The sequence below is a fragment of the Aythya ferina genome (assembly GCF_964211825.1).
Source record: "Aythya ferina genome assembly, chromosome: 1".
In the NCBI taxonomy this organism is placed as follows: Eukaryota; Metazoa; Chordata; class Aves; order Anseriformes; family Anatidae; genus Aythya; species Aythya ferina.
Window position 1 is genome coordinate 186,122,114 of NC_140296.1, and position 27,858 is coordinate 186,149,971.

Here is a 27,858-nt window from a genome sequence, read left to right on the forward strand (position 1 = left end):
TATGTGGCCTGGGCTCTTTCCGCCTGTCATCTGCCACGTTCTGCCTGCCGGCCCACCAGCAGAGACCAATTTCTGCCTTCTTTATGTCCGTCCTTTCCTGTGTCCTCTTTTTTTTAACACAAAGGCCTGTGGTGAGGCTTTGAAGCAGAAAGACATCCTCTTAGCTACAGCTGCACTGTCTGTTTGTCATGCACAGGGGTCCCCTTGGGTAGAAGCAGTGGCACGTGCAGGAGCATGCTGTGGGCAAGACGCCCTGCTCAAATCCTGGGATTCAACACCATCTAAAGCCTTTCCTGGGAGCTAGGGTGGAGACTGCAACTATTCAAGGGCAAAGACACCATGTGAGCACGAAATGGGTTAGTCTGCTGCTTGGGTGTGTAAGCTGTCTCTGCATGAAAAGAGAAACTACTTGGATTAATACGAGTTAGGCAGGGAAGTCAAGGCTAAAATAAGGTAGTTCTGTCCAGAAAGTGTATGGTATAGAGGAAATGTAACCAGGGTGAAATGTAACCAGCATGAACCAAAGGGTCTGAAGGGGGTTTTGGAAATCTCTAGGTAACAGTATGAGTTATTGGATGCATAGGATCCAAGGGATTGTCCTGCTCTGCTCTGTGCTGGGCGGCCTCACCTTGAGTACTGTGTGCAGTTCTGGGCACCACAGTGCATGAAGGACATAAAACTATCAGAGAGTGTCTAAAGGAGGGCTACAAAGATAGTGAGGGGCCTAGAGGGCAAGACGTATGAGGAGCAGCTGAGGTCCCTGGGTTTGCTCAGCCCAGAGCAGAGCAGGCTGAGGGGAGGCCTCATGGCGGCCTGCAGCTCCCTCACGAGGGGAGCGGAGGGGCAGGCGCTGAGCTCTGCTCTCTGGGGACAGCGACAGGACCCGAGGGAATGGCATGGAGCTGGGACAGGGGAGGGTCAGGCTGGGGGTTAGGGAAAGGTTCTGCACCCAGAGGGTGGTCGGGCACTGGGACAGGCTCCCCAGGGCAGTGGGCACAGCACCGAGCTGCTGGAGTTCAAGGAACATTTGGACATGGTCTGATTTTTGGGTGGTCCTGTGTGGAGCCAGGAGTTGGGACACCATGATCCTTGTGGGATGGGCTTGTGCTCTAGTGCTGAGTGGAGGAGGAAAGACAGCAGAACTGTAATGTAATAGTTTTCATACAATTTACAAGATTTCTTTATAGTAACATAATTGTGGATTACTATTGCTAGTACTAATAGGAGATAGAATTGTAACTTAGTATTGCAGTGTTTGTAGTGGTACAGTTGGGAATGAATACCACTAATATTAGTTGTTTTTTATTTATTTATTTTATTTTTCATTAGCCAATTAAGGTGTTATCAGCCACTTACTGGTATGTTTCTTAATCAATACGCATCATAACTGTCAACCAATTACATCACAATTCTCCAGTCTAAAGGAGAAGATCCAGCCATGTAATATACTTTGGTCACTATCTTAAAAGCTATTTTACATGCACAAAGCTAAAAACATTTCATTTCCCAAAGACTTCCCAACTAATTATCCAAAACAACCAAGAAAATGTGACAAAGGAATACTTCTGTGTCCTGTGACATTGGACTTTATGCAGCATTGACCCTATACTTCTACTGTAATATCATTATGATGTTGATCATTGTGGAGTCAAGGGGGCTTACAGTGGTGCAATCCAAAAGGCTGCCCAGTGTCCAAATGCAGATGTTTTCTGGCAGTTAATACTGTAGCTGAATACATTGGAAAAACCCAGAGTTTTTTTTTTCCTTTTTCAAGGTGATAAAATATTTCTGTAGCAGAGACCACAGCTATGTACAGGTTGCTTGTTTCAGGAAATCCATAAATATTAGGAAAGTTGGTGCGTGGGACCTGGAGATGAAATTACCAATGTAAGATTGATGATACGTTTAGACAGAGCCCAGTGAAGTAGAGAAACTAACACGAAGAAAAAAAAAAAAGCATCTTAAAAATCCATTTGAATTTAATTCTAGTAATTCATATTACTTCAGAGGAGGCTAGAGACAAAAATGTATTGGGTATTTAGTTGGTGGTGTCTTTTTATTTTTTTAGCTTATTTTTTTTTTTCTGTTACCAGAAGATCGCTTGTTTCTTGTTTTATTCTCCTGCTCCAAAGTTTCAAAATCTGACATAAGAAAACCAAGCTCTCGCTTACCTGCTTTGCTCAACACACACTGCAATCAGCAACACTTTTCCAAACTCCATTCTGAAGCTTCCAAGGAAAAGGCTTCATCCTGCCAGGCAGTGGTATTAGCCATCACATGGAAGGCCGTCATAATTCCTGCTCAGTGTAGCAAGGAGCATTTAAAGTTGAAGTAGACTCATAATGCAAATGAACAAGGAAGTGCAGATGAGGTGATGATGGCTTTTTATTTATTTTTTCCTGATTAAACTTGAGTGAAGGTGTACAAGACATGATTCCTGCTGCTATTCACAAGCTAAAATGCACAAATACTGTTCAGAGCAAAGAGCAAAAATCTCCAGGACTCATAAATGCCGGTTGTCCCCATCTTGCTGTGCTACATGCAGTATCTCTGTTGCTTATCCCCTCTCCCTGGTCCCATTAATCTTGCACTCTTTGCTGCACATTGGCTCTGCTTCAGCAGGACAGATGGAGAACAGCACTGTTGTAGCCCATTTTGTAGCATGATTAGGCATTTTACTGAGAAGTACAGCTTCAAATTCTTCAAGCTGAAGAGGACCTAAAGCTCACATTTCCCACTTCCCAGGGAGGCATTCCAACCCCTCCAATATCACGTTATGTCCTCTGGCAGGGAATATTGGAATGGCATTAAGGAAAAACAAAGGAAAATGCTAATGTGATCTTACAGATGCTGAAAGCATTCAATTATGATCAATTGTGTTGCTGTTTCTGTGCATCAGCCTTCAACCAATTGGTATATTAAGAACAAGAAAAGTTTTAACCCTGCATCATGGCATACAGAAGTATGGGAGGGACTCGATTTCTTGCCTGCTTATTAAGGAGTTCTACTTGGATGGGCTTTGCAAGGAGCTCTGAGATCTGCAGGATAAGCTGTGCTGCAGGAACCCAAATGTACTGCTGGGAAAGGACAGAGAGGGCTGTGGAAGATACCGCCACAGAGACAAAAGACAGAGGGCATTTCAAGGTGGAGAAATGCAGGAGGAACACAGCAGAGAATTTCACACAGCGTAAGAAAAGGAGAGAGTCTGTGAGGAACTGCAATGCTGGTTCACAGCCAGCCTAAACTACTTCCAGCATGTTCTCTGGTGGGTCTGTGATCTGTGATGGGTTATGAGTACACAGCTCCCCTCTCCCCCCACCGTGGGTCAGACCTTGGTGTGTTGTGCTGGAGAGATACACGTCCTTCACTGTTAGATTCCTTTGCAAAAAGGGAGTTAATCCAGCCTTCCTTACTTTGTACCACAAAGTGAAGATAATTCCAGGGAGGTGGATGGCTCAAGGTAGTGAAGGCAGAAACATTTATCCTCCAGGTATTCTCCAGCCAGCCCTGTATCACAAGCCCAAGTAAAGATGTGAAAGAGAGGAAGTGAGGAGAAGTGAGGAGATAAATGAAATTCCTGCATTTTTCTTCTTTTTTTTTTTTTCTTTTTTTTTTTTTTTTTTTCTTTTTCATGTAGGTTGCAGTCTTTTTGATAGGGACTGTTAACATACTATATCAATCAGCTGCTCTAACTACTGTGGCTATTTTAACCTTCTTGGATACATTAGTAAAATTCATATAGGTCTTTAACACTTGATATTGTCCATTTAATTGTACGGAAATGAGAAGGAGCAGCTGTGCTGGCATGTTATTATTGATGCAGTTGAAAACAGTGAGTAATCTACACAGTTCAGTGATACAGATCCCCTTGTCCCCAAGCCAGCAATTGGAGAAATTTACATTTTAATTGATACTTTATTCTGTGAAGGAAAATAAAAGCCCTCAGCTACCTAAGTCCTTACAATTAATTAGGCACAAAATAGTCTACAAAGATTAACATCCCAGGAGCGTTCAAAAAAAAAATAAACAAACAAAAAACCCAAACCCACAACCAACCCACACAACCCCAGAAGGCAAACGAGGCCCTTCAGACCTGTAACCTGTCAATGTAAAATGCCTAACGACAGTTCACAGCCCACAAAGCAGCGCATGTGCCTGCAGTGAGCAACAACTCAGTTGCTAGGCGTGGCATGGATTTGAGCACATATGGTATCCCCAATTTCCCTTGCCTGTTTCAACCTTAGTTCTACAGTATTTATGAGGGAGCAGCGTGTGCTTAAGGGATCCATCGGTATGTGGGCTCTGCCCCACGCAAAAATATTCGCCTCTGGTTTTCCAGCTGTGGACCATGACCCAGCAAGCCATGGCTATACCTACATGCCTTTGCCATCTTAACATCCAGGTGCTTTCCAGGCTGGTACCATTTTGCTTTTTTGTTCCACATGCGCTGGCCAACCCCTCCCAAATCTTCTAAATGAACTGGAACTGCAAAGGGAAATTGCCAAGAGCCTGTTTCAGTACTGGCATGGATTTCTTCAGTCATGTACCACGGCCCTGGAAAACTGGAGTACTCCCCTTTCAGCCATGACATCCTTCAGACACCGTGGAGCCACTGATAGCCGTCCCATGTCAGCAAGGCTGTATAATCCCACCTACCATGCTGCGCCTTCTGCCGCTGCTCCTGAAGTGTTGATGGATGAGAAAGCAGCCGCAGCATTCATCTCCTTTGCCAGATTTATCACCCGCTCTGTGTCCAGCCTCCATACTCAATGCCTTCACAGAATTATGAACTGTCTCTCTGATCTGGTGTCCCAAACCACAACTGCCAGCGAGCACATAACCAAACAGTACGCAGGCCCAGCAAAGCCATATGCCTTGGCAGCCGGCTGCCCTTGGGGCAGCTAAGAAAAAAGCCAGCCTCACAATGCACCACAGGGGAGAGTCCTCCTGGGAACAGCTCTGCATTCTCATGGAGTGGACGGACTTGCGCCTCCCAACCATCACACGGACCGGCAGTCACCGCGTGGGCACAAATAACCATTGGTAGGTGCCTGCCAGGCAAGACAGCAAGTGTGGGAGCAAAAGGAGCTTCCCTGCCTCGAGCTTGGCATCCACATGTGCAAATGCGTGGATATTTCCTCACAAGTGCTTGCCTTGTACGGTCAGTGACTTCTTGTGTGCTCACGAGGTCAGGCAGCCTTCATCACACCTTTGGGCAGATGCTGCTGGGCGTGAATTGCTTTGGGCACCAGGCTAACTTCAGCGTAAACTGAACCAGATACTGGAAGGACTCGGTCTCCAGAGGACTTCAGCTGATGACATTCTTCATTGTTAGAAGAAAACATCACAGAAAAGATGTTGCAGAACCAGAGTATAATCTTCAGGGGCTTTTGCTGTCTGGTGTTTGCAAATGGGCAAGTACAAGTGGAGATTTTCTGGCTTTTATTTCCAGACACGGGCACATTTTCTCACAGATGCCAAAACATATGTTTCTGGAACAACAAGATTGGAAGAAAACTAATAAAACCAGTGCTTTGCTTAGCTAGTTATAAAGCCATTTTTAATAGCAATATAGCAACAAGGTTTCTTCAGGAAACGTTGCTACAATTGAACTGCCCAGATCTTGGAAGTCATGAGCGAAGTCCTTCCAGTCCATCCAGCAGCTCTGTCCCAGTTCTGCATGGGGTTTTCTGGCTCAGGGGCAGTGCAGGACAAAGGGAAGGGCTGGGGAGGGCAGAAACCAGTTGCCTGGGAATCTGAAGTGCTGGGGCTATTGGTGTGACTCTGTGGGTTTTACTACCTGCATGTGCATCACCTAGATTTTACTGCTACCTGGAGTATCCTAGCCTCATGTGCCACAGTGAAACTACAACTCCAAACCTGAATAATAAATACAATTTCTTGATTTTACATTCTCTGAGTACTTCAACTGACTTAGTGTTAAAAAGACGTTATCACAAAACAACTTAAGCTGATAAAGGTTTGAAGTAATACTCATTTTGTCTTGTTCCAGAGAAAGTTAGTAATTAGAAGTCCTACAGTAAAGGATAAACTTGCAAACAAATCCTTCCAGATGCATTATAATGGATTTCCACTTGCTTCAGATAGTTTAGAGGGCTTTTGTATTTGTAATTGACTTTTTCTTATTTGAGAACATTATGAAGAAATATTCTTCTCTTCACTTTCCTAATGAGGGTACAAAGAATTGGCAACACGAGAGGCAAAGGACACAAGTTTGAACAGTGGAAATACTAAAAAAAAAAAAAAAAAAAAAAAAAAAAAAAGTGGAAATATCAGTAAGGCTAAACCACTGCATGTGTTTGCAAATAGTCTGTTTATACATTATCAGCACAGTGCCTGAGCTCTCTCTAGGTGCTGCTGTATATTTTGCTGCACCCTGGGTGTAATAACGCGGTGCTCTGCGATATTAACTTGATTGCACCGAGCTACTTACCTCTGAGTAGAGGATATCAGCAACTGAATAGTTTCTGATTTTGCTGCATTTGTATTAGAAAACACTCATTTTGACATAAGCCCCTGCTGCTGAAGTTAAACAGTATGCCTAAAGCTGTAAGTTAGTTACTGACCAAAATCCTTCTGTCTGTGGGGATAAAGACAACGGGCACAATTCCTTGTGTGGACTTGGAACAAATGAAACCCCAGTGGCAAACAGTTCCGATAGTGGGCAAGGAGGGCAAAGCTGCCAGTCACAGTGCAGAAAGTGGGGCTGCACGAAATCAGCATATTCTTTAGCAAGTAGCAGGAAGATACGATTTCTATACAGCTGCAATGGGGAGATAATTTGTATTTGATCATTATCTGATAGAGCTTGCTAAAAATAACTAGTCATGTGGAAAAAAAAAAGGGGGGGCAAATTAAGGGAACCAGTCAATTTGCAGACATATTATTAATGAGTGAACTAAAAATAATCTGAATTGGCTTGAATTAAAAAACTGCTTGAACCCTGGAATTCTGTTAAGTCTGGAAAACCCCCCATCATTTCACCTGTAACTAAAATGGGTGAGTGCCCCGACACAGGGAACTACAGGCCAGGCAGTCTTCCCTGAGGAGAAGTTGTAGAGAATATGCTGCCTATGGTATTGTAACTAGTATCAGTCAAGAAGGTAAGTGCTGCCCTGGGATGTGGCTTCTTCCCAACCTTCCTAAGATCAGATCACGCAGTATTTTCTGCTGGTAGGGGCCAGAGGCTGCCCAGAGACCTAACTGCCCTGTAGCTTTTTATAACTGATGGATTTTTGCTGAGAAGCTAAAGAGAAATCCAGATGTTACACCAGGAATCCAGAAATCTGAAGCAAGTTCTACCAAATATATTGGGCCAAAATTAGAAACTTGGTTGATAAACTCTGGAAAAATTACTTGATGTAATAGCCTTTTTAGAGGCATTTTTAAGATACTGAATATGTACTTAGGGGACTTTAATACAGAAAATTAAAGCATATGAATAACTTTTCATGCTGATTCACAAGCTGCTAGGTAATACAAACAGCACAGATATTTGATGGCAAAGGCTTAAAGGTTTAGGGTATTCAATAAAGCTTTTGCTGCAGCAGAATTAAATTAGTATATAATGACATTTTCACATTAGAAGAAAAATGTCAAGTAAGCAAAAATCGAGTGAGAAAAAAGTCAAGTCAAGCGAGACAGGTAATGTCTGCAGGAAGTGTGGTGCTGCCCTCAGGGCATTCAGCCTAGTGTCTGCAGACTGCAGTTGTTCATCATGATCCTGAAGCCATGAAAGAGAAATTAGTCCTTGCAATATTAGATTGCAATATCTTATATAAATGTATGAGAAATACACAGTTTTAATTAGCAAAATAAATGAAACTGGAAAAAAAATATTAAAGGAACATCATAGTGGTAAAAGTCTTCACCAGTCATCCTGGTTAAACCTGCATAAAATGGACACGTTACCTGAAGAAAAGAACAAGATGCCTGTGGAAACCTCCATCTGCCTCCCCTAATGGAGCAGCTCTACCCAAGTCTGATACACGTGGCAGGAACCAGCGGCAGGGGGAGTTAAATACAGCTGTGCAGTTTCTTTGATCACGATGGATGTACTCAGCCTGATGCACTGCAGAGGCTGTACTGGTGCAATGTCGGTGAGGTGGAAGAATTGCTGAGGTACCTGCCTCCTTTGTCTGGGGCACCCGACTGCTCGGGCCCTACCGGATCATTCAGCTGTACATGGCTACCGCAGGGCACGCAGGCAGCTGTCACAGATCTCACATTTGATCTGCGATGTTCTGATCAAGAGAAAGGGAGAGGTTACACGAGTACCTGACAAAACTTCATCATTTAAAGGTTGTCAGCCTCAATGCCTGAAAATTTATGCTGATGTAAAGGCAATCCAGTTCCAAAAACTTTAATTGTGGTTTTAAATTTTATTTCCCCAGCCAAAACCTATAGCAGGACTCCTGCTGTCCATAGAGAGTGGGTGATGTCCTTACACAAGCCTGTATCTGCACCATATGAAGCAGTTTTTCAAAACACGTTTTTCAGAACATCAAAAATGCTTAGCAAAAAAAATGCTTAGATGCAAGCAGCGCACAGATCCTGAAATCCCAAGATTTCTAACTCTTTAAAAGTTTGCCTGGGATAAACTGGAAACTGGGATTATTTTATTTCTCATGTCCTTAACCAGTTCTGCAGCTCCCAATCTTTAAAGTGAATTACAGAGAGCAATAACCCACAGGACTGACTGCATGGAAGTTGAGAGCTTGCTCATATTTTTAATACACCATTAGTTATCTACCGTTATATTCGGACACAAGATACTGAGTCAACATCTTCCTCAAGCATTGTCAAGCTTTCTGCATACATCCCTAGCATATGGCACAAAAAGGAGATGAGAAATTGAAACTTTTGAAATAAGGAAGTTCTACCATTGCCCTTTCTGAAGTCCATCAAGTCAGTGAGGTTACTCACAGGATTAAATGATGTTGATTCTGGGCACGAAGTGCTCAGCCCTGTCTAGGCAAATGCCTGAACTTCAACGGCATTGCTCACGTGAGTGAATTTTCTTCTTTGTTCTTGGGCCTTATCCTCATATTACATAGGGTGATCCTTTGAGGAGGCATTCTGTCCTTCAGCCAAAGCCTTGTTGATGATTTTTATTTGGGCTTTTTTTTTTTTTTTTTCCCCAAGTACCAATAGCTGCTTCCTCAGGCCTAGGAGCTAACAAGAAGGCACACTTGCTGGGCTTTCCAGCACCAAGTCCAATGTGAAAACTCATATTATGAAAATGTGGAAATGACGAATTCCTTTTGCAGTAGGAATCCGAGTAATTCCTGAAATACATTTTAGAACAGAGCTACTCCATGATCACAGGCACAGCTTTACTTGGTAGAAAATGATGATGAGCTTGGCGCATTGGGGACTAACAGAAGAAAGGAGAACGTACTTTTAAAGCACTTCATCATCTTCATGAGATTTTAAAATGTACCTACCACGTGAAGTAAGTTGAACTTCAGCTGGTTCTTTGAATAATTTATTCTTAAAACGCCCGAGGAATCATTTATACAGGGAACAAGGATGTGTTTGAAACCTCTTTAATGTGCAGTTCAGACCATTGAACCTGGCCTGCTTACCACCATGTCTTCACTGATGGCATAAGCAGGGCCAATGCTTGTTCACTACGTCTTAGCTCCTCCTCGGCACGTTACGACTAAAGGTGAACCTGCACCTATACACAGTGATACGAACACTAGGGAGTGAAAGTGAAAAACAGTTTTTACCAGTTCAAGATACTTTTCCCTTCTCTTTTCTTGCTGAAGAAACATTAATGCATTTTATTTCAGGGTATCTCTACAAGCAGGACAACAGAGATTGACTTCTGATTCCAGACCAAGTCTTACTGGCTTTGATCCCAGGCAGATGTGCAGATAGTCTGGATAAAGATTACACAGCAATTATCCGTAACAAATTCATTTTTATTTCTACTATTAATAAATCCTATAAAAGTTAATTCTGCTCATTTGTAATGTTTCCTCCCATGTATATTTCTACAATGCCATTAAAAAAAAAAATCACTTTTTAAGGTTTTCTCTTGCTGGATTTTTCAGTGGTGGCAGCAGTGACTCCACACAGAATGAACATGTTTAAACATGTTAAGGAATTTTTTTGGTCTCATTTGCCAACCTCTCAGCAATTCAGTCGTACTTTCTCCTTGGGTCTTCAGTTATATATCACCACATCTGACAAACACCAGGCGTTAAACCAGGGAGCTCCAGCATAACTTTGAATTCTGCCCCAAACAGAAATTATGATAGAGGTTAAAATGCCTTTTGGTCACTGTCCTATTCCATAAAGACTGCTTTTGTTTTAGTAGCTCTACAGGAAATGTAAGCTGCATTTCTTCTTCTGCCTCATTTATCCCATCTGTGCTGTTTGCACATTAATTTGAGGGAAGCCAAAAGGGAAATTGTCACTACCCTTCTGTCCCTGCTATCCCGTTCTCCCTGTTACCCCAGGGTACGCCTGCTAGCAGCGGAACAGAAACCACCACAAGACTTCCCACAGCATTTCCAGCCCACGTGCATACTTTACACATTCCCCCCCAACCTCGCTGCAGGGATTTGTGGAGGGGCTGCTCTGCCCCAGCCCCACCGCAGCAGCGGCCACACACTGATACTGTTTTGTTTCTCCTCTGGTGTGCTGTTGGGAACGCTCTGATCTCTTACAAAAATACACGCTTCTGCTAAGCGTCACCGTACTAAAAAGTGCATTGAGGCGTTTAATTCTGTGCTGCCGTGCTCCACGGAGAGGTAAACAGGTCCACCTCTACATCTGCAAGCTTTGCTTCTTCAGCATGAGCAAAAACCATAAAATGCCGAGGTTTTAGTAACACTTATCTCTTTATACTTTTTACATAGGCAGATAGCAGGGGAGAACGATTTTAAACTGAAAGAAGGGAGATTTAGATTATATGTTAAAAGGAAATTCTTCACTCTGGTGAGGCACTGGCACACGTTGCCCAGAGAAGCTGTGGATGCCCCATCTCTGGAGGTGTTCAAGGCCAGGTTGGATGGGGCCCTGGGCAAGCTGATCTACCACGTGGCATCCCTGTCTATGGCAGGGGGTTGGAACTGGATGATCTTTAAGGTCCCCCAACCCAAACCATTCTGTGATTCTTTTCATCAACTTCTAGGAAAAGATCTGTCTCCTGTGCTCCTAGGGAAAGAAGATGGGCACCTGAGGCAGGTTTTTGCTCACCTATCTTCAGTTGTCCAGAACCCAGCTCCTCCCAGCCTCTGGCCTCCCTCTCCAGTCAGTGCAGGGAGCCAGGCACCTTGGGGCCTTCATTCACATATTCCAGACACATTTTAGGAGGCAGTAAACCACCTCATTTCTCTCCATTAGCTAGAAAGGTAGCCTGGACAATGTAGTCGAAACACAACTTTCAGGCATTCAGCTGCAGCTGTGCAGACACCACGTAAGAATCTTCTGCTCAGTTCTAGCACCTCCCTGCCACGTGCACCTTCCACATAGGTGAGAGAAGTCACATATGAAGAAAATCAGAGATAACCATGTAGTGGTTAGAAAAAGTGACTATTTGGGAAGTGTCTTTTTTCTGTTTTCCAGTTGTTGACTGCATTTTTTTCCTTAACTCTAGTCTCTCCTGGTTCCTGAGCTCTTCTTCCCTGACGTTACTATTTCTTAGAAGAACTATTCTGCTCGTTTGTGCCTTTTGGTCAAATTCCAGGCCTTTCCAAAATGAACATTTCAACAGCATTTTGTCCTCTATTTATAGACAGTTGTCTGTTCCATGGTCTGCAGTTTGCCTTCTGTTCCCTCTATAGCACATCACATCCGTACTGTGCTCCGGTGAGACACAGCAGTGGAAGTGCTTCCTTTTACCCTTACAGAGCATTTCTCAGGAAACTGGTACAGATATATCTTTAGGGTACTGATAGATCTTTAAAGAAGTATTGAGATGTAACACTGCCTAAAGCTGTAAGGAAATATTAAGACATTTAAAAGGATTATTCCATACTCCCATTATTCACCATATGCTGGAAGACATCTCCCCCCTCAAGCTTGCAGCCTTATAGCACGTTTATTACCATTACAACAAGAGCCAATTGTTTAAATAATCAGCCTAGTAAAACAGAGACAAATGGATTGTTTCTAAATCTGTGAATGAATGCTGCATTTTTTTTTAAGAGTCTGTTTCTTATTAAGATAGCAGAAAAATAAGTATTCTGTATTTGAACTCCAAAATATGCAGCCCAATGTCCCTAGACAACTTAAAACTATTTTATTTAAAGAAGAGTGGGTTAAACTTTCACAACACTGTAAAATCAAGGTTTCAGAAGACAGTATACAGCAGGTGCACACTCTGAATCTATTTCTTGCCCCATTGATCTAACATCCTTACTGGGAATGGAAAAAATACAGTCACGGGAGGTGTAGAATACAGGTTGCAAGTACAACCTGATTTTATTTATTTTTTCCTCATTCAGGTACAAACTGACCACTTTTCAAGAGAATGAAGAGCAAGACAAATTTAACAGGGCTCTGACCCCCCATTATTTGTTGGAATACACCCACCTGCCTGTGCAGCCGGTTCAGCACAGCATCGGCTAGCACCCAGCCACACACGTGGATCTTGGACTGCTTGAGCTGGCAGGCTTGAATAATTTGGCTGATGCTGGAAGCCCACAGCCTGACCTTCAATATGTTGCTATGTAATTGTTAGGGATGCAACTTTTATTAGATAAAACAAATATCTGTTATGACAAGATATGGAACTAGCAGAAACAAAATTATTTGCCCAGCAACTCCTACGCCAATGATTTGGCCTGACCTGACCTGAACCACTCTGAACAGATCAATGACAGCAATTCCATTAAATCAGAACTTTAAAAGGTTGAAAACAGCAGAAGACTAGAATGAGCAATAGGAGAGGCTATGACTGATAAAGCCTTCATATTCTAAAATGCCATTAAAGAACATGCTTTTATTTATTTATTTATTTATTTGAGGTCTAAATGCAGCCACTTACAGGTTTAAGTATCTCTTTCAAAATCTCTTTCAAAAACAAAGAAAGCCACTGAGGGAACTCCTTGCCACAGCACAGAGTTTTAACTCTGGACTACTTGTAAGGCTGCAATAGCCACAACAGAACGCACTTCTCAAACCTTAATTACTTTTTGAAACATATTGAGAAAAACAGAACAACCTGATGAGTACACAGTTGAATACTACATGCTTAAATTTTAAGAAAACCTCTGGGATGTTGCAGTGTCTTGACTGGTCTTTTGAAGGATTTTTCAACTCTTAACGGCTCATGAACGGCTCAGGCTACCTCTTGCTTTTTGTAACCCATCAATCTCTAATACAGGGCAAGGAGGGAAAAACATCGAGGTATTCCTGTGCTCTCTTACTTAATGCACCTCCATCTTGCTCTTCAAGAAATGGTTGCAGCACTCTGGCCTCTACCATTTCTTGGTAAAGCGAGGAATTAATAAATCTCTTCCTCAAGGAGAGCATGAACACACTTGACAATAGGTGTAAGCAGCAGTAGGGCTGAGTAGTGGTTGTAAGATCTGGTACATCATAAGTGCACATACTACTTCACTATTATTTCTACAGTGTTGTACGGTGAGACTTAGTTAACAAGGAGAGAACAAGAGAAGAATATTCAGTTTAAGGGAACAGCACAGCACACAGTTAAGGTGACTGCAAGATTACTGCTAAGCCATCAGCCAGCCCATCAGTTATTTTTCATTTTGTTGAAGTAAAATACAGTGCTTTATTCTACAGTGCATTTGCAAAAACACAGAACAGTTTTCACCCCACCGCCTCCTTTTTAAATCCGTCATCTGACACATTCTGACATCCACCACAGCAGACATCTGGACTACAGTAAAGAAACAGGAGAACCCTGTATGAACTCCAAGTTGTTAGACCAGCAAGTAGGGTTTTTAAGCCTGCTTAGCTTAAGATATTCAGCATCAGTTAACTGGAATGAATCATGCATCATTCAAGTTCACTGTGCGGATATATATTACTGTAACGCTCCCGTAACAACATTACAAGACATACATGTTCTTGGGACAGACCAGTCTCAGAAGTCATTACAGAAGTCTGAGAACATTGAGAAACTCAAAAAAAAAAAAAAAAAACAGAATAAGAAAAAATTAACATAATTCATCAGTATCTTCTGAAGCTTGCAGGACTCGTCTACACTTCTAAACAGAAGCATAAAGCTATACACTTTTTTCCCCCTCCAAAAAAAAAAAAAAAAAAAGCAGACTAATTGCCACTCTTTACACTTTTCAGAAGTATTACAAGTGTCTCTTGGATAAACTTCACAGAATTTCAGAACGTGTGCCTTTCCCTGAGGCCAAAAGGTGTTGGATTCACTTAGGAATGGATTTCTGTTAAGCATTCTTAGCTTTAAAATCAGAAGAGGACTGAATGCATCTTCAACACTGGAAAAATCACTCACATCTGTCAATTAAAGGAAATAAGAGAAATTAATTTTGATTACCTTTACATAAATAATGATTTTAATAATTTTTTCTTCTGGAACTTCCCTTCTAGCAAGATGTAATACACGTTTAAACCAATCTTTCAAACAAATTTCTTTGACTATAGTAGAGCCACCATAAATACTTCCCCCTGCAGAACCACAATCCCACCGAAGTTCCCCTTATGATCCCTAAATACATGATGCCTCATTTGGGGGTATGCAAAATACCAAAGTCAGCAATACCCTGTACTTAATGCTCAGACTTTTCTTACAGAGTGAGGGAAAATACTGTTACATGTTATGTTTACTGTACTTAAGATTGCAAAAATCAAATCTTAATATATTGTAGCAGAGGTTTTTATATGTCATCTTTCAAATGGTATAGAGCAATCTATGATATTTTTAAAGCAACACTCACTGGTGCAGGCATTCCAGCTCAGAAGGCAGGTCACAACCTACATAAGCTTTGTTCATTAAGCTGTACTCCAGCAGTGCACAAAAACAGGGATCCTACAAGAAAAGATTAATGTTTAACATAAATCATGCTACTGTGTGTAATGAATTTTCAAACAAATTAGCATAGCACACGAATGCAGGAGATTTAACTGGACCTCTTCCAGGAACAGAAGGCGGCAAACAGTGCAGGTGTGGAATAACATTGGAGAAAGATCCTGAGAGCTGCAGTGTTACATTTGTTGCATATAGGTGTGGGGAGACTAAGCTTTTTATTCAGCTTGTTTTCTGGAATACTGTTTTTCTTCTATTTTATCAGATATTAAGAAGTGCTTCGGAGTCTACTGTACAGGTGCCTGAACTGTCCACCCTTACCTCTGGAGCTGAGGCAATCTCAAATGCAGACTGAGGACAGCACACCAACTATCAACATAAAAGATGTTCTCTCATATCAGATAACCCCATAGATTAGTCATTTATCATGGCAAATATCACATGCAAATCAAAAATAAAAGCAAACAAACACTTACTTTCACAAGAACGTGGGGATTTCCCACAACGATCAGCAAAGCTTTTGCTCTAGTAATTGCTACATTAAATCGCTTTGGGTTACAGAGAAAGCCCAAATAGTATTTCTCTTCCATAAACATGCCTTCATGAGATCGCACCTAGAAATTAATTTCAGAATTGGAATAATGAGAAACCAACTTCCCTAGCCATAGAGTAACTATGATGAGCAACATATGATTTGCTCACTGCAGCAAACCACAGGTCAGTGTGAGCAATGCACAAGCTAGCTTCATAACCACACTTCCCACGATGGATTTTCCCAGAGGTCTCTTCTCCTATAGTCCCCTAACACAACTTTAGCAATTTCAGAAGAATGGCATATTAGCTTTATTTTAGGATCATGAATACCCACTGTAATTTGAAACGCAAAATACTAACACTACATCCTGAAAACCCTTTTTTTTTTTTTTTTTTTTTTAATCTTTTCAGTAGAAGAAATGGTAGTTACTGGTTTTCTAAGTTCTACAGCTCAATGATATTTCAGAGTGTCTCGTCAGTGAGCTTTGCCGTAGCCTAGAGGAAAATGCCACTGAAGCAACTAATGTGCTTTGTAATGATTTCTCATCAAGTTTTCACCTTTATTTCAATCAATATTTGAACTCATATTTGATAAAGTAATTTTCCATCACTAATAATGGGTTTGTGTAAGTAGGAGCACAGTACATACCTACAACTATTTTAAGATAGTTACAATGCTGGAGTGAAAAGCCACGACATGATAAAGTATGAAGAAGAGTAAGCATGGTTCTGCTGCCCTTAGGAAAAAAACAAGCAAGCAAACCCCCAAATGCCTCCTCCAAGCCACAAGACAATCCCTCACCCAAACAGATTTCTTCCCTCCTTTTCCTCCCCAGTCATCCTGTTTTCCAGGTCTTTGGTTGTTTTAATAGCTATTTTGTCCTCTCTCTTAGAGATCCTATGCACTGCTGTTAGAAGTAGTCCAGTGTATCTTCAGCCACACACTCCTGGTCTGCATTGCCTCCTTTCACCAGTCTGTCCTCTGTGCCATTACCCAGACTCACAGGGGCACAGCCTGTAATAGTGCACATTCTTGAACAGTTCTGAAGGATCCCAGGTCACAAATGCCTCGAGAACTCCACATTCCAGACTTACATCGTTTACTTTACTTTAAGACTTACTGCTCCAAAAACATCCTACCATTTGAACCAAAAGCAAGCACACAGACTGCATTCTGAACCCAGCTTTACACTGCAGAGATAAAGGTCTATAAAGGTCCGCATGGGCCTGTAATACCCACCAGAAAAAAGTCTAAAGCCCCAAAACACAATCACATACACTGAACTGCTATCACTGGGATGTTCAGTGTCAGGTTAGCTTTTCTCTCAAGTTTCCCAACCACCTTCTTTGCTGACTCAGCACAGCTTCTTACCCCTGGCCAGCAGTTCAGCATGTATGTACAATATCTTCACCAGAGTATACTTGGATGTTAGCTCAGAACATAAAGGATCAATATCACACATTCCTGTATAAAGGCATCTGCAAAATGCGTCAAGATTGATCAGCTAACTGCTTATACTTCTGCTGCTTCTACTTCTTGACTCCACACTGAATTCTCCTTACAAGCACCAAGAAAAACCTCCACTATCAAGAGCCCCATCCAACAATTCTGTGCCTGAGAAGAAAAAGGACAAAGAAGTTGATGATTTTTTTTTTTTCTCCTTATGGGGTTTTCATGTGAATCCACATACCAAAGATGTGTGCATACGCTCTGGAGTGAACATCTAGCATTGAGAGCAGGAACTGGCACACACCTGCACCTAATCAAAAACAAAGGGGTGGTAAACACTGGTGTGTGGAGCTCCTCCTCAGTCTTCTGAGGCCTGGTGTCTCAGCTGCTGCAGACAGTTTTCAGGCTGTTGACTGGAGTGTGGTAATCAATCATTGTGATTCACTCAGTTCTCTAATATTTATAATGCTTCCAGTTTGCATCTTCTCTAAACATGTTTAACTGAAGGTATGTTATCTGCATAAAACTCTAAAACAAACTTAGTGTGAACATCCAAAAAGGTTTGAAGTTTACTTCAAAAAGCCCAGACAGCACCTTGTTCACATGTGCTTAAAATAAGCACTTTTCCCAAATACTGCAGACTACTGATAATAAATATAGCTTCCTCCTTCCCTTCCCTCCCTAAGCCTCATGCCAAAGGAGCTAGAGAATTAAAAATACATTAAAGTATTCTACACAGGACCAGAGCAAAAATACATACCGTTGATAGGATGGTAACCAGGTGCTCCTGCCCTTGAAACTCTTCCACAGTGCCAACTTTAACATCTGACAAATCAATGCTTCTCAGAAGAAATCTGATTTTTTCCACCTACAAAAAAAGATTTGAAGGATTTTTTTCCACATTTGAGAGTGGATTACTTCAAAGCCAAAACATACCTCACAAAAATAGGGAATTTAACGCAGACGGGTTGTAGGAAATGCCCGCAGCAAGGTTAGCCATTAGCTACTAGTGAAATTTAAAAATGAAACAGCAGCTTTTTTCTGAGACGTTTAATACTTCTTACATGACGCAGCAGGTGAAATGCTTTCACCATGTGTACAGAAATTGACATTTTTTTGATAAATCCAGATTTTAATGAGAAAAACAACTTAGATCTTAGGAGTTTATCCATCGGAATCCTTCTTCCAGTGTGGAATGTATCCAAAACCAAGACTTAAAACAGGTGTGGTAGGGCAAGCAGCTTCCCCCATCCCTCCAGAAGACTGTGCAGAGATTCCCCCTCTGCTTGCCAGCTGCACCATGCAGAGTGAAAAGCAGAGGCTAGGTGTGCCTACAGGTGCCTGCTCTCTTCTGGAGGGTACAAGGCAGTGTTTTCCACCACAATGCTGGTATGTTTGGGATAAGCATACGACCACCAGGAAAAAGCTGCTTGGAGACTGCAGCTGAAGTGCTCCAAATTAAGTGAAAAATGAACCACGGCTAAGCCAAGGGTTACAGTGCTTCTTTTCACATCAGCATTCTTGCAAGACAAAGTGACTTTCCTGAAGCAGACATTATTAGTATGCCTTGCACCATAGGCAGATGAAGGACACAATCATACTCCCTGAACCACTTCACAGGTTTTAATATAAGAGGTTCAGCCACATCTCTACCATATATAAGTATTTGAAAAATAAGTAGTAACTGTAAATACAGGTGGGTGCATATGCTTCAACAGTGGAATCAGCACAGACAACTCTAATTTGCAAGTCAGAGTTCTTCAAAAAGGGGGCTGGTCTTTTCCACATGCCTTACTGTGTTTGCCCCAGCCCTCACATGCATGACCACAAAGACTGAGATGCGCACATCAAAAAAAAAAAACTGAACGCAACCTGTCCAGATCATCCTCTGGAAATCAAAGATTTTAAAAATGAAAGCAGACATCACGCACTTAACAGACTTGAAGTTGCCATCCAACATTCTGTACGTGTTCAAAGAGCAGTACAGGCTTCGAGCCTGACTGCTGGACTGCTAAGTCCCAATTCCTGTACTTTCCTCAAAGTCACAACAAAGCGACATACCCTCTACTTGCTACATTTCCCTTTTGTTCCGCTCCTCAGTGTGCATGGTAAGTGAGGATATCAGATACCTGTTCCAGCTGTCAGATATTAAGTTCTTTACTTGCTCCCTACTCCCAACAACTGAAATACCTGCTTTGATCCCTGAAACCACAAGCAGATCTCTCCCTATCACTTCCTAATTTATGAAACGAAGCAAAGCAGAATGCCATTAGTGCTATCTAGGTTTACAGTTCAATGGAAACATCATTAAAGATTGATAACACGCTATGTAATGACACAGTGACATCCTGACACAGGCCTTCCTGCTCTAACAAACCACAACATGAAATACACTAACTCTGAAGTTTTTAAACACTACTGATACCTGTTTACGATACGGTGTAATCACTCCAATATCAGTCACAGACACTGCAGTGCTTTCATTTTTAGCCAGGTGGCAACAGTACTGCATCACTTGGACTGCTTCAGTTGGATTAAACCACGAGGGGCTGTGGCCTTCATGTGTTTCATTGCCCTGGATTAGGGGAAGCAAAGCGAGCAGATGAAGAAAATGTGCAGAAATTAGTATGTATTTAACAGATTATATCACATCTATTTTTTGCATTTACGATGTTTGAGACTAATGTTATATACTTCTTTGCTATAAATCCTTTCCAATGAACGAACAAGCATCACTTAACACCTTTTTTAAAAGCTAGATTTATAGTATATTTACAGATGACAGTGCTTTGTATACGTGACAAACGATGCAAATCTCAACTCAGAGTGACAGGTGTTACCAAGCTGCTATCCTGCTTTTCTGCAAGGTGTAGGAGTTCAAAAAGCACCTCCAACAGTAGATATACCACTTGCTACTTCACCACTTCTTGGAAGACCAAAGAAAACTTTTCTTCCTGATATACTATTCCCTCTCCTCCCTCCAACTTCATCTTTAATAATCTTCCAGTTGTAGGGGATTGTATTCATTCTAATACAGCAAACTCTTATCAGAAATTATCTAAATCTAATGAAGCTGCCCGTAGCTCCGTGCTGCTGCTTTATTTGCCAACTTGATTTTTTTTTTTTTATATTGAAATGTCTCCACAAGACGCTGCGATCTGCAGCTACTTAAGTTGTTTGTAAACATCTGCCTTCAGTGGTTGTTTCATCAAAACCCAACCAAGTACTGAACAAGTAGATTTTCAAAACCAAGAAGCCACACTTCTTACAAAAAGCTTGTTTTCATACCCTTTCTGAAATTCATTCTTAAGAATAAAACTTGCTGTCTACATTATCAGACAACTTCTGTGAGGCCCCTTTGTTTATACTTGACTACGTGAACTTTTTACATACCCTGACTCCATGAAAAATTAACGGAAATCCCTTCCTGGGCAATTTCTCCCAATGCAACAAAGAAGTTACTACTGAAGTGTCTGCACAAACTTCCAGCTCTTTATGATAAAACAGTTTAGATGGTAAAGCAAGCAAGGCAGAATGTGACCTGTAGTTCTTTATGAGCTTTGTGATCTGCAGAGACCAAAAAAATACAAATCTGTTACTGAAACAGGCAGCTATTCATCAAGCTTCAAAGCATGCAGCAGCTCCCACACAGGTATCTTGCCATCCTGTAGTATTTAGCTTTTCTAAAGCTGCCAAAGAACTGCATTAAAGGGAAAAATTGTAATTGTGATCTGTAAGTAAATACTAAATAAAAAAAGTCTTAAGAAGGACCATCTCTTTTTCCTCTAAGGGGAGAGGAGACAAAATGAAAGAATGAAATTTACACAAAAGATGAAATTGGCATTCTCCAGTTTAAGGCATCCTATTTGCAAGCCCATTTCCTTTTTTAATCAAGTCAGATTCTTTTCTTGGAGTTTCCATAGATGTAACCTGCTTCTTGGGGGAAGCCCTGATGGGCACAGAAAAAGCATCAGACGAGCTTGTTATTAGAACAGCTAACAGAAGCTGGCCTTGGAAAATTTACTTGTCTCTAAATGAAAAAATGGCCTCGAAGAAGCAATTCCAGCCATTAATAGCCAGCTCAAAGAGCACTAAAGCCTTCACTTTGTGCTCTCTCACCATGCCAGCTTGCCTTAAGCATTGTATATGTAACACAAGAACAGAAGTTTGCTGTAACAGATTTTAAGAGGAAGTTTGAAGTAACTTTTCATTAGGTTGAACCCAACCTAAAAGCTAGAGCTAAATATCACCCACTCCCTGTCCCCTCCAGCAACTGCCATCAGACTTCCTCCTCTGGCCACACAATTATTGCGTCACCTTTGGTTTTAATTTTTCAGAGTATAGTACCAGAAGAATGAGAAGGCACTTTAATAAATCAAGTTTACATTTTAGCCCTGTATCTCAGCCTGTGACAAGAACTTAAAGCCACTGAAACATTTGTGCTTACTTACCTAGCAATGCTACCTCTGGCACTTGAAATGGACTTTAGGCACTTCACCGTACAAGAGCATTAGGAAACTGTAATGACACTCTGAACTGTTTCCCTACTAGTCAAACCGACACAGAGTCTAGCAAAAAAGGATGTTTTTAGTACTCCATATATGGATGTCCTGGTTTCAGTTAGAACAGAATTAACATATTCAACATGCATGTGTAGAGTTGTCCTCATTCAAGAACTTACTGCTCCAAATAGTGCCCTTGTCCCCAGCTTTTCATTCTCTACCTTTCAACCTTCAGAGCTATGCAAGACCACAAAGCGAGACTGAGCTTACTTTGTTTAAATTTAAGTGTTTACTCAACAAATGTTGAGTAAGAAGTAATGGTTCTGGTGAGTCGTATGAAATCTACTTATGAGGCTCTTCGATTCAAATCCATACTTCGGAATGACATTAAGGGGCTACTCTGGTCAAGAATATATCAATGGGGTGCCAGATCCTGATTCTGAAATATGCTCACCAAAACGTGTTCACCAACTGTACTAAAAACATTTCACTAATGGTAACTTGCTTCTGATACCCCAGTTCATGTACTGGGCTGCTAGGTGTAGTTACAGCTCAGAGATGAAAGGAATAGTTTAAGTATTTCTCTATGTCATGGAACATTCAGCTATTTCCAGCTACCCTGTAAACACTGTTTTCTTATGCTTGTATGACAAATATCCAAAGCTATCCTTCAGAGGAAGAAGAGGTAAGGAAACAGGAAGTTTATTTTTTTCCCCTTCCTGAAATAACTTGTTCAAGCTTGTGCATTTGTGGAGAATTATGAGCAAGTTTGGAAAATGGAGATGGAAGGGAATTTTAAGCTGTTATTTAGAATTATGCTGTGTGTACTACGTTTGACCAACTCTGAAGGGGCTGTCTGTTTTTAAGCCAAAAAGGACTTTAGGAGGTTAGAAGGCTGAACGTCCTTGATATTCTGAGTATTTATTCAAAATAATCAAATCTTCCTGCAAAAACAACTGTTAGAGTTAGTTTTAAGTCTAAGCATTAAGGAGTAAAGGAAGGTGGAAAAGAAACATCAGCAACCACAGTTTCTCCTTCTTCATGAGAAATAAACTAAAATAATTTGGTTTTACTCACCAACAAAGGATTATATGATCCAGAGGCACTGAAAGCATCCTCATCTCTCAGATACATATCCCTTGATAACAGTCGTTCCAGCAAGGACATATTTAATCCAAATGCCAATGCAATTTTTGATTTTATTACAGGTCCTAACTGCTTTGGATCTCCAACAAGAACTATCTGTATATATAGATTAAAAAAAACATCTTGTATTATAACAGTTATTAGAAAATGTAGTTTCAGTAACATGCACACTTCAAGAAACGCAAGATGTGTTTAAGTACTCTGCTTTCCTCAGACTTCTAATTTGTTTGCACAGGTTTAGGCCCAGAAGTATGAAAAAATAGCAGCTTGCATTCTACAACATTCACAACGGTAAGAACAGCAAGCAAAAAACTTGTTCTTCCTTTCAGAAGATGACTCTAAGAGACCTACCTGTCCATTAGCTTCTGAAATCAACCCGATAGGAATCAGACTCTCTGGTTCACATGCTTGCCCAGCTTCATCCAAAATCACATGTGTGAAGTGTCCAAGCCTACAATTAAGTAACATGAACTCAAAAGAGGGCTTTTTTTTCAGATTAGTTCATTCTGCCACCCTGTGGTTGACCTCAGCAGCTCCGTAAACTTCCTTGTCATGTGCACCAGGAACCTCCCCTCCACATATACATCAAAGATTAAAATATTTCAAACACAGAAGGTAGAAGAAACAACTCACTAAGTGATTCCTCATCTGTGATTTCTCATCCACACTATGATATACGCAACCACTGCTTATCTTAAAGTATTAGTTAGAGCAAGGCTAAGATTAAAAAAAAAAAACAAAAAACTTGGAAAAAAAAAATCATTGTTCTCAAATTCCCTCAGCTACGTAATTAGAATAACGCACTTGGTTTATGCAAAGACAATCACTAGGCCCTGTTTCCACCAAACAACTCTTAAGACAGCTAAACACTTAAAGCATTCTTTTAAAACGTTAGTTTCCTCTGATTTTGCTTAATAGCACTTTATATTGAGGTTGTTTACAGCTAGTTTTCTCATCAGGTCACCTTTACTAAGTAAAATCTAATTTTTAGTGTGAACTCCTACAACAATACTTTTAAGCCAACATGACTGTAAGAAGCAATATAGTTTCTAAGGATACAACTGCTGGTGGTGGAAAACTACTGCGTCAAGACTTTTTATTTTTATTCAAGGTATTTGTTAAGCTTCCTGTGTATGGAGAAAGTCTCAGCTGAAACATTACTAAGAACAAGAGGTTTGCCAGGAAGACAACTTAGGAACAGAGGTACATGCAATAAACTGCATTAAAACAGCTGAAGCTACAATACAGAGGGAATCTAAGGCTTGAGATTTTGTAATTTCCAGCTACGTCGGCAATACTCTTGTCTGTAGTACAGTACCTTACTCCTGTTTGATAAAACATTCCTGCACTGCTACAAGTGGTAATTATTATCCTGAACCAAGATGCTTTCCAAATATCTTCACCATCTTTGCAGTAAGGTTTCACTATATCATCAATTTGCTGCAGAAACAAAAAGGTATTTTGTAAAACAAAAATGCTACTTGTTGTTTTCATTTGAAGAAAAAGCACTGAAAACTATGTTGGAAGCTAAACAAAACGTTTTGATTTAGACTTGAAACTGAAATGAATTCTTCATGAATGTGCTTAAGCAATATATTTGCATTTCCTTCATCTTAGGGATCCAAATTTTAAGATATATTTCATATACACATTTTCCAGTTCATCCTCTGGAACGGCTACAGTACTTATTACTCTGGATCCTACCCACCAAGCCTAACCAGCCTATTAAACATTGACAGTTACATTAATAAATCAGTAGTTTTAGATAAAGTATTAGAAGTGAAATAATAACTGGTAGTTATCTGTAATACTTACCTCTGGTGATCTGCAGCTAGCATTGATTCGGACCATAGCTCCTGGTTTTAAGAGATTGCTTTGATGCAGCCTCAAGCAGATCAGATCTGTTGCAGCATTTGATGGAGCACAAACTAAGATCCGACTATCTGGTAAAGTATAATGTATCTACGTTCGAGAAGATGGACATAAAGTAAGGTTAATTTGGAGATACAGCAATAGCTAAAATGTGCTCATGTTGTGCCACTGAATACAGAATCCAGATGAGTTTTGAACACGTTATACTCATCCACACTTCTGCAGTTCAAGAACACTAGTCTTGACAATCATAACCTAAGGGTACCAACAGCAGAAGTATTTCATGGTTACCATGTTGATGTATACCTGTGTTTTAGGAATGCACTACGCAGTCCTGGAATTGTGAGTCAGGTACTAGACACAAAAGCTTTAAAAATATAAAAACGGGAAGACTTGAAAATAAGTCATTCAGGAATTCTGTAAAATTCCTATCAAAATCTTTCATTATTTTGCATAGCTCAAGAAAATTGCTTGCAAGAGCATTTCATGAATTCTTGTTTGGGAAAAAAATGTGATGGTACTTACAGAACTACTCTAAGTGTTCTAACACTGAAATGGTTATAGATGACCCAACCGTCATCTACCTCTACCTGTAAAATAGCTTCGACTACCGTTATTGTTTTTCCAGTTCCTGGTGGCCCAAAGAGAATGTAAGGCGTTGGACGACATTCACCACTCACTATCCTTTTCACTGCCAGTTTCTGTTGCTCATTCAAAGCAGGATTGAAAAATTCACCAGCTCTCTGCTTAAGTGCCACAGTTTCATCAACTATGATCAAGATAAGCATATATTAAACATGAACATAAATATTTTCAGCACACACAGGTTAAAGCAACTCCAATTCATGTTATATTTTACTTTTTTTTTCTTTGTTTAATGTGGTAACAACTACCAAACTCCCCCCTCAAACTCTGATTTTCCTAGAACAGCACAGAGAAAATAAGACATTAATATTTCGGAATTGTACTAGATCTTTCATAAAATTGAAGGACAGAAAAGGATTATCATTATCTACTGTAACCACATGTAAAAACTATTCAGTAATTTTAACATCAAGCTCACTTTTTTTTTGTCCTAGGGAAACACATTTTCAATAATTTTTCAGGGATAATACTAGTGATATTACTTGTGATAGTGATACTACTTGATAACCAGCGGTGAAGTCGTATGACAACTGTAATTTTTTCCTCCTCTCATACATTCCAGCTCTAGCTTTCCACAACAGAATCTTATTAACCCATTAACAGAAGTACAATTTAGGCAACCTATTCCACAATTTACGTATCCTATTGCTACAACATGATAAAATAACCCTATTTAAACATAAGCGTGCTTAATTGCTGAAGTGATGCCTCTCAGATACGCGAAGGAATGATATGCACTTTCTGAATCCTTTTAAAAATCTGTATCATTTTTTCCAAAGTAGCTATCCCAGCATTCCAGTAACAAACCGGAAACTTGGAACAGAAGCAAACATTTTCCAGTAGATGGCTTGGAATAATTTATTGAGTACAAATTATCACTGGATGCTTGTTGAGCTGAAGATGTTTAAATATTCCACAGAAGGACTCTAATGAAAATTCCTGCTAGTATCACTGTACAGTTTCTCCTTAAAAGAGCACGAGGGCATCTGAAAGGCACCACCATACTAAGTCCTGATTTGGCTGAAGTAATTGCAGTGTTGAACTGTTATTCTTTAATAAAGAAAGTAATAAAGCATACCGAGCTGGCTTGTTTGTGCAGGAACTGTCACCACGTCTGGTATGTTCATCTGCCTGGATGCCATGCATTTTGTCTGTCTGTTCTGTAGTTTTTTGACCTGAAAACATCAAGTCAAGGTAAATGTGTTTATAATCTTACAGTTACAGGCAATTATCTTCACTAATATTTTTGAAGTTGCTACATTTTATTTTTTCCCCCATTAAATGGCATTGTGTCATTAAACAGACTGTTTGTATGAGAAGAAAAGATGCAAGGAGTTTTCACCTTAAATCTAAGGTTTCTAGAAGTTTATGTTAAAATTAAGTATCTATTGCACAAATACTTTGCACACTGATAAGGATTGTGAAGCCATGGTTAAGTAGCTTACATCTTTCAGCAAAAGCCAATGTTCACATTCCATGTGTTTTGGCAAGATGATTTCATATTGCAGCATGGGAGGAAACTGTAGTGAACACGGCATTAACAGCACTCTGGACCAGATGTTACAATTCTCCTAATAATACTCATCCCAGTCAAGTGAACTGATGAGTGTTGGTGTTGATCACTTCTTGTACAGGACAGAGGTAGTTGTTTTCCAGCCATATTATCTTGGGATATTTGCTGCTTCCCCAGAGCCATGATGCCATGGAAATACTGCAAAGCTTCTGCAGTCCTGTCCTTCTCATTACTTGCTCTGCTGCTTATCCATAGGTACTAGTGACTTGAATAGATCAGAGCTTTGGGGGTCATACAGGGATCTCTGGGGTAAGATGAGGGGTCCAAGTCATGTTCCCCACCACCCTTATAGTCAAACAGAAGGAACCCTGTAAGAACAGGCGCCTTGCAGTAACTAGCTGCGCTGCAGCTCTTACCAGTATGGCTCCGTGCTTATGTGCAGGAGCTCCTCGACTGCACATTATTCACTGCACAACCAGAGACATGCCCGAGTTGTCACCATAGGAGGATGGGAACAGCAATGATATTGTCTGACGGTTTAACAACTCCCCACCAGGAATGGGGCAACGTGGGTGGACTTCCCACGAACAACTCGCATTACCCTCCTGGTCACAAGTTGTGCTGCTCACTGGAGATTTCTATCATTCACATACCTACTGCAATACATCCAGGAAATTTCCAGAATTAGTAGAGTGAGCTGGTGACAGCTTCCTGACATAAGTGGCAGAGACACTGATCAGGAATAATTCCTTACTAGACTTGCTGCTCCCATACAGGAAAAAGCATGCTTCCACAGAGCAGCCTCTAGTGCAGATACTGCAAGGTAACCTCAAGATCTCAAAGAAGGCTAAAAAGGTAAGAGCAGTCAGAACTTTGGACAATCTAGAGCAGACTTCAGTTTGTTTGAAGAATCACTGAATGAAGTGCTCTGGGAAGCGGACATGGGGAGAAAAGGTGCCCAGGAGATCTAAAAGCTGTCTGAGACATCTTAAACAAACCATCGTGCTGCACAAGATCATCTGGCATTTCAACAGAAGGTCTGCTTAGCTAAGCTTGTAGCTTCTTGATGAATTCATAAAATCCAAGCTGAAGGTTAAACTAGGACAGGCAAAAATAGAAAAACACTGCTTGGAAAGCTGGACAAAATCTGGAGAATCAAAGTCCAGCTGATGTTTAAGTGTGGCAGGAAGGG

General features: G+C 40.7%; 1 protein-coding gene across 4 annotated transcripts in view; it reads right to left on the minus strand.

Moving 5' to 3' along the window:
• Positions 1 to 12,422: 12,422 nt before the first annotated feature.
• MOV10L1 (Mov10 like RNA helicase 1) overlaps positions 12,423 to 27,858 on the minus strand; it is a 39,331-nt gene continuing 23,895 nt past the window's right edge. For 2 of the 4 annotated variants that reach the window (XM_084538107.1, XM_084538106.1), the window contains exons 16-27: positions 26,232 to 26,328; positions 25,099 to 25,277; positions 24,452 to 24,598; positions 23,955 to 24,076; positions 22,988 to 23,087; positions 22,568 to 22,732; positions 20,382 to 20,555; positions 19,414 to 19,563; positions 17,749 to 17,856; positions 15,481 to 15,618; positions 14,916 to 15,007; positions 12,423 to 14,475 (exon numbers count right to left, since the gene is read on the minus strand). In XM_084538107.1, the coding sequence (XP_084394233.1) occupies positions 14,466 to 14,475; positions 14,916 to 15,007; positions 15,481 to 15,618; positions 17,749 to 17,856; positions 19,414 to 19,563; positions 20,382 to 20,555; positions 22,568 to 22,732; positions 22,988 to 23,087; positions 23,955 to 24,076; positions 24,452 to 24,598; positions 25,099 to 25,277; positions 26,232 to 26,328 (1,482 nt within the window). In that variant the 3' untranslated portion in view covers positions 12,423 to 14,465. The remainder of the gene's footprint in view (positions 14,476 to 14,915; positions 15,008 to 15,480; positions 15,619 to 17,748; positions 17,857 to 19,413; positions 19,564 to 20,381; positions 20,556 to 22,567; positions 22,733 to 22,987; positions 23,088 to 23,954; positions 24,077 to 24,451; positions 24,599 to 25,098; positions 25,278 to 26,231; positions 26,329 to 27,858) is intronic. The other 2 variants (XM_084538108.1, XM_084538109.1) reach the window with 2 other exon arrangements.